The following is a 7500-nucleotide window of genomic DNA, read 5'->3' on the forward strand; positions in this document are numbered from 1 at the left end:
CACTTTGGATCATTTATATGTATAAATGTTTTCCATCTGAAAGAACTAAATATTAAATGAAACAAATGACAATACAATGCAAAGTAATCCGTTCAGTAATCAAAATACTTTTTGAATGTAACTGTATTCTAATTACCAATGATTTAAATTGTTACTGTAGTGGAATACAGTTACTTATATTTTGTATTTTAAATACGTAATCCTGTTACATGTATTCCGTTACTCCCCAGCCCTTGGGTTAAATGACAAAATAAACCTTCATAATAAATGTAAATATATTTCCATGTTAAATTACGGCTCATAGGTTTTAATCCTCTCAGGTTGCTAATGACTACTAACATGTACATCAGTCTTAGAAGATTCATTTCTTCTTTTTTAAACACGTGTAATTGACCTATTCCTTTAGATTTAAATTAAACTAAATTGACTTTCTTGGAACATGTTCCTGATTGTTATTATACAAAAAAGAAATGTTGTGTCTGAATGTAACTTGTTCTACCTCTAAAACTACTTTATTTGTGGCTGACTTCACCAATGTTGTTTGTTGTTGCAATTTATTTTTTTAATGTTGAAATCTGTGTGAAGGGAGGAAGTTTTGTAGCGCCTCCTCTGGTGATGTGAGGAATTACACAACACACTGAAGCAGAGAGAGAAAGAGAGAGACATTTGTTTTGTGTCTTTATTTAGCAGTCTGTTCAGATGTGTCATTCGCTGCTGTTGTTCTTCCTTCAGGTTTTGCTTCCCTCGCTTTGTTCGTGTCTCTCTCCCACTTGCTGAAACATTTGAATTCTTCTCACACTGCAGCGTGAATAAAACTACTGTTACACAACCAAACATCTCTCTCTCTCTCTCTTTCTGAGTCTCTCTCTCTCTCTCTCTCTCTCTCTCTTTCTCTCTTTCTGAGTCTCTCTCTCTCTCTCTCTTTCTGAGTGTCTCTCTCTCTTTCTCTCTTTCTGAGTATCTCTCTCTCTCTCTCTCTCTTTCTGAGTCTCTCTCTCTCTCTCTCTTTCTCTCTTTCTCTCTTTCTGAGTCTCTCTCTCTCTCTCTTTCTGAGTGTCTCTCTCTTTCTCTCTTTCTGAGTATCTCTCTCTGTCTCTCTTTCTGAGTCTCTCTCTCTCTCTCTTTCTGAGTCTCTCTCTCTCTCTCTCTCTCTCTCTTTCTGAGTCTCTCTCTCTCTCTTTCTGAGTGTCTCTCTCTCTTTCTCTCTTTCTGAGTCTCTCTCTCTCTCTCTCTCTCTCTTTCTCTCTTTCTGAGTCTCTCTCTCTCTCTCTCTTTCTGAGTGTCTCTCTCTCTTTCTCTCTTTCTGAGTATCTCTCTCTCTCTCTCTCTCTCTTTCTGAGTCTCTCTCTCTTTCTCTCTTTCTCTCTTTCTGAGTCTCTCTCTCTCTCTCTTTCTGAGTGTCTCTCTCTTTCTCTCTTTCTGAGTATCTCTCTCTGTCTCTCTTTCTGAGTCTCTCTCTCTCTCTCTTTCTGAGTCTCTCTCTCTCTCTCTCTCTTTCTCTCTTTCTGAGTCTCTCTCTCTCTCTTTCTGAGTGTCTCTCTCTCTTTCTCTCTTTCTGAGTATCTCTGTCTCTCTCTCTCTCTCTCTCTTTCTCTATTTCTGAGTCTCTCTCTCTCTCTCTCTCTCTTTCTGAGTCTCTCTCTCTCTCTCTTTCTGTGTCTCTCTCTCTCTCTCTCTTTCTGAGTATCTCTCTCTTTCTCTCTTTCTGAGTCTCTCTCTCTCTCTCTCTTTCTGAGTATCTCTCTCTCTCTCTCTCTCTTTCTCTCTTTCTGAGTCTCTCTCTCTCTCTTTCTCTCTTTCTGAGTATCTCTCTCTCTCTCTCTCTTTCTCTCTTTCTGAGTCTCTCTCTCTCTCTCTCTCTCTCTCTCTTCTGAGTATCTCTCTCTCTCTCTCTCTTTCTGAGTCTCTCTCTCTCTCTTTCTCTCTTTCTGAGTCTCTCTCTCTCTCTCTCTTTCGAGTCTCTCTCTCTCTTTCTGAGTATCTCTCTCTCTCTCTCTCTCTTCTGAGTCTCTCTCTCTCTCTCTCTTCTGAGTCTCTCTCTCTCTTTCTGAGTATCTCTCTCTCTCTCTCTCTCTCTTTCTGAGTCTCTCTCTCTTTCTGAGTATCTCTCTCTCTCTCTCTTTCTCTCTTTCTGAGTCTCTCTCTCTCTCTCTCTCTTTCTGAGTCTCTCTCTCTCTCTTTCTGAGTATCTCTCTCTCTCTCTCTCTCTTTCTGAGTATCTCTCTCTCTCTCTCTTCTCTCTTTCTGAGTATCTCTCTCTCTCTTTCTCTCTTTCTGAGTCTCTCTCTCTCTCTCTCTCTCTCTCTTCTGAGTCTCTCTCTCTCGCTCTCACTCTGTGTGTGTCTCTCAGTTCAATTCAATTCAATTTGCTTTATTGTTATGACAAAAGTACATTTTGTTTTGCCAAAGCTTTTTAAAACAACATATAAAATAGTTTAGAACAATTGAATTTGGATTTGATCAAGCAAATATAAAAGAAAAACATTGAAAGTCATCAAAGAAAAACAGATAATAAAAATGATTATGATTAATTATGTTTCAAGTTAACTTTAACTGATGAACTATATAAACTGAATTAAACATGATCTACATTCATGTGTGTGTGTGTGTGTGTGTGTGTGGTAGTGTGTGTGTGTGTTATAATGGTTTTAGGGCTCTCTCTCTCTCTCTCTCTCTCTCTCTCCTCTCTCTGCTCTCTCTCTGTATGTGTCACTCTCTCTGCTCTCTCTCTCTGTGTCTCTCTCTCTCTCTCTGTGTGTGTGTGTGTGTGTGTGTGTGTGTGTCTCTCTCTCGCTCTGTGTATCGTATATATTTACTGCAGTGAGTGAGGAAGTGAAGTTCATCCTCCACGACTCCTTCAGTGCAGCGTGAACACGGTCGACCCGGGGGTCGAACCAGCAACCTTCTGATTCTCTCTCTCTCTCTCTCTCTGTCCATCAGTATTTGTTTCTCTGTATATTTTCTGTAATCATTTTCTCATTTTTGTGTGTGTGTGTGTGTGTGTGTGTGTGTGTGTGTGTGTGTGTGTGTGTGTGTGTGTGTTGATTTAGGTTTAGCTTGCTGACTTTTTAAGAGGCCTTGGTGTTGCTAGTGTTAAATACAGGAAGAATGTCAATTAAATCAATATAATTACTTTTTAACATTACCAATAGTGATTGCAAAAACATTATTTGTAAAAAAATATATATATTTATGTATATTTAACAATGTCAAATATTAAAAAAATAACATTTTAATTACATTATTACATTTTCTGTTATTATGATGTTTGTTATTACAAATAAATTATTCATTTTGATTTATTTTTCATTTAAAGCATCAAAAGAATCAATAAAACATTAACGAACATTTAAGAATAGTCTATTATTCTGTTTTGTATTATTTTACATATAAAAATGATTCGTTTTTTTATTTTTTAAATAATATTTGTAATTTATACATTAAATTATTACAATTAATTGATTAATTTAATGAATAAAGAATGTATTTATTTATTTATTTATTTATAAATTTGTAACCTTGTTTAAAATATTATATTTAAATATATTCTATGAAGAATAAAAAATGTAACCTAAAGAATTGTTCTTCGGGTCAGGCGGGTTGGGGTCACGAGGCTCCACCCATCACGCTGCTCGTCCGGCTGCAATCAATAATGTGACTTATTTCAGATAATACACACATTAATCACAGCTGTACAGTTCTCCGACTCGTTGTTGTGCAGCATGTTTGTTTAGTTGTGTATATTGATGTGGGTCATGTGACCTTGTGAACCCTTTACAAAACACACAATTCCTCATCCATTTCTCATCTTTCTGAATCTCTCTTTCTGAAACCATTAGTTTCTCTCTTAAGTCTGATTGGACGAGGGAGATGCGGGTCTGAAGTCATGTTTGTGTGAAGGAGAGTGTTATTTAGTAAACAGAGAGACAGAATTATCCTTCTCATGATCTTCTGGTCTCTGTTTCATGTTGTCCACTTGTGTGTTTGTATGAGGGGTGAATGTGTGTATATGTGTGTAATGTGTATATGTGTGTAATGTGTGTATGTGTGTGTGTGTGTGTGTGCGTGCACATGATGAATGCATAAGTGCATGTGGGTTTGAATACTTATGAAAGAAGACACAACCTTCCTTTAGGAATATTTCAGGATGTGCTCATTTGGTAAAGCATAAATAAAACATAGTTTTACTGTTTATCAAGTGCTGAAACTTTAAACGTGAACTTCAGAACATCGAATCTTTGTGACACCTGCGCTGACAACAAGCACAGTGCAACAAATGAAACAGAACACAGGGGTCACAATGTGTTTGCAAAAAATTAGAATTGTATTTTTATTTTTTTATTTTTTACTGTCTTGTGCAATTACATTACATTACATTACATTACTTTAAATTACATTACATTACATTACATTGCATTACTTTAAATTACATTACATTACATTACATTGCATTGCATTACATTGCATTGCATTACTTTACATTGCATTGCATTACATTGCATTGCATTACATTACATTGCATTGCATTACTTTACATTGCATTGCATTACATTACATTACATTGCATTACTTTAAATTACATTACATTACATTACATTGCATTGTATTACTTTACATTGCATTGCATTACATTACATTGCATTACTTTAAATTACATTGTATTGCATTACATTGCATTGCATTACTTTACATTGCATTGCATTACATTACATTACATTGCATTACTTTAAATTACATTACATTACATTGCATTGCATTACTTTGCATTGCATTACATTACATTACATTGCATTACTTTACATTACATTGCATTGCATTACTTCGCATTGCATTACATTACATTACATTGCATTGCATTACATTGCATTGCATTACATTACATTGCATTGCATTACTTTACATTGCATTGCATTACATTACATTACATTGCATTACTTTAAATTACATTACATTACATTACATTGCATTGTATTACTTTACATTGCATTACTTTAAATTACATTGTATTGCATTACATTGCATTGCATTACTTTACATTGCATTGCATTACATTACATTACATTGCATTACTTTAAATTACATTACATTACATTGCATTGCATTACTTTGCATTGCATTACATTACATTACATTACTTTAAATTACATTAAATTACATTACATTGCATTGCATTACTTTACATTGCATTACATTACATTACATTGCATTACTTTACATTGCATTATATTGCATTACATTGCATTACTTTACATTACATTGTATTACATTACATTGCATTACATTACATTGCATTACTTTGCATTACTTTACATTGCATTATATTGCATTACATTGCATTACTTTACATTACATTGTATTACATTACATTGCATTACATTACATTGCATTACTTTGCATTACTTTACATTGCATTACATTGCATTACATTGCATTACTTTACATTACATTGTATTACATTACATTACATTGCATTACTTTACATTACATTGTATTACATTACATTGCATTACATTACATTGCATTACTTTGCATTACTTTACATTGCATTATATTGCATTACATTGCATTACTTTACATTACATTGTATTACATTACATTACATTACATTACATTGCATTACTTTAAATTACATTACATTACATTACATTACATTGCATTGCATTACATTGCATTATATTGCATTACATTGCATTACATTACATTGTATTACATTACATTACATTACATTACATTGCATTACTTAAATTACATTACATTACATTACATTACATTACATTCACATTGCATTATATTGCATTACATTGCATTACTTTACATTACATTGTATTACATTACATTGCATTACATTACATTGCATTACTTTGCATTACTTTACATTGAATTATATTGCATTACATTGCATTACTTTACATTACATTGTATTACATTACATTACATTGCATTACTTTACATTACATTGTATTACATTACATTACATTGCATTACTTTATATTGCATTATATTACATTACATTGTATTACATTACATTACATTGCATTACTTTGCATTACTTTACATTGAATTGCATTACATTATATTACATTGCATTACATTACATTACATTGCATTACTTTTGCATTACATTGCATTGCATTACATTACATTACTTTGCATTACTTTGCATTACATTGCATTGCATTACATTACATTACTTTGCATTACTTTACATTGCATTGCATTGCATTACTTTGCATTATATTGCATTACATTACATTACATTACTTTGCATTATATTGCATTGCATTACATTACATTACATTACTTTGCATTACTTTACATTGCATTGCATTACTTTGCATTATATTGCATTACATTACATTACATTACTTTACATTACATTAGGCCTAATCTGTGAATTAAGAATGTGGATATAAACATTTAAATTAGACTTTGAACCAGTCTGGCCATTCTCTGTTGATCTCTCTCATCAACAAGGTGTTTCCGTCCACAGATCTGCCCATCACTGGATGTTTTTTAGTTTTTGGCAGCATTCGGAGTAAATTCTCGAAACTGTTGTGTGTGAAAATCCCAGAAATACTCAAACCAGCCCGTCTGACACCAACAATCATCCATGTGATTATCTAATCAGCCAATCATGTGACAGCAGTGCAGTGTATAAAACCATGCAGATACGGGTCAGGAGCTTCGGTTAATCTTCACATCAACTACATTATTTTAGTCAGTATATATATTACGCCACCACGAGGACTTGGCTGGAGTCAGGTTTGTAGACCTCCTTGCTCACACATGCTTTTTCAGTTGCGTGCGTGCGAGCATGATGTTATTTTAGATGTTATATTTAATGTTATTAAAGCACCTGTAGCGAAACAAAGAGAACGTCAGCAGTGAAAATCCGTGTGAAGGAAGAAGAGTAATAAGATAATTGCCCTTTGACCTTTGACCTTTTGGGTGCGCGTGGATACTTGGAGTTCTAGATGTCAACCGTCTGACAAAAACATCATAAACGCTACATCAGCAGAACAAAGTGAACACACTTACATGCTTTAATGTGTGGTTTAATAGTTATTCTCTCTGTGTGTAGATGTATGGGCGTTACACTCAGGAATTGGGTGTTTACGCTAAAGAGGCGGCAGCACGACTTCGAGAGGACAGGCGTCACCGACGCTCCATTTCCGACCGCAGTCCGCCACTCAAACTCCTGGAATATGAAAAGGGACGATGCATCAAGTGTCGAAGTGAGTGAGTCCAATCAGTGCTACAAACATTTCTACAACACTAATGCAGCGTTTTCACAACTATGCCACAACGCTTCATCTTAATGAAACCGCAGAACACATCTGCATGCAAATCGCTAGTAAAATGAGTCTTGCATAAATTGTCCCGTTCAGTTCAATGGGAAGAATTACGTAAGAATGCATTTACACACCAATTTCATAAATAAGGGCTGTCTTGTGTGTAAAAGCTGTAACTGCAGTTTCAGTGTTTGGCCTGAAGGGGGCA

General features: G+C 34.5%; 2 protein-coding genes across 2 annotated transcripts in view; one reads left to right on the plus strand and one right to left on the minus strand.

Moving 5' to 3' along the window:
- LOC127630210 (uncharacterized histidine-rich protein DDB_G0274557-like) overlaps positions 1-7500 on the minus strand; it is an 83339-nt gene that overhangs the window by 50052 nt on the left and 25787 nt on the right. The gene's annotated exons all lie outside the window — the stretch shown is intronic.
- The window catches only part of LOC127630223 (chloride channel protein 2-like), a 64071-nt gene that overhangs the window by 24096 nt on the left and 32475 nt on the right, over positions 1-7500 (plus strand). Inside the window, 1 exon segment of the mRNA XM_052107705.1 lies at positions 7082-7235. Coding sequence (XP_051963665.1) covers positions 7082-7235 — 154 coding nt within the window.

This window comes from Xyrauchen texanus, chromosome 36 (genome assembly GCF_025860055.1).
Source record: "Xyrauchen texanus isolate HMW12.3.18 chromosome 36, RBS_HiC_50CHRs, whole genome shotgun sequence".
NCBI lineage: Eukaryota > Metazoa > Chordata > Actinopteri > Cypriniformes > Catostomidae > Xyrauchen > Xyrauchen texanus.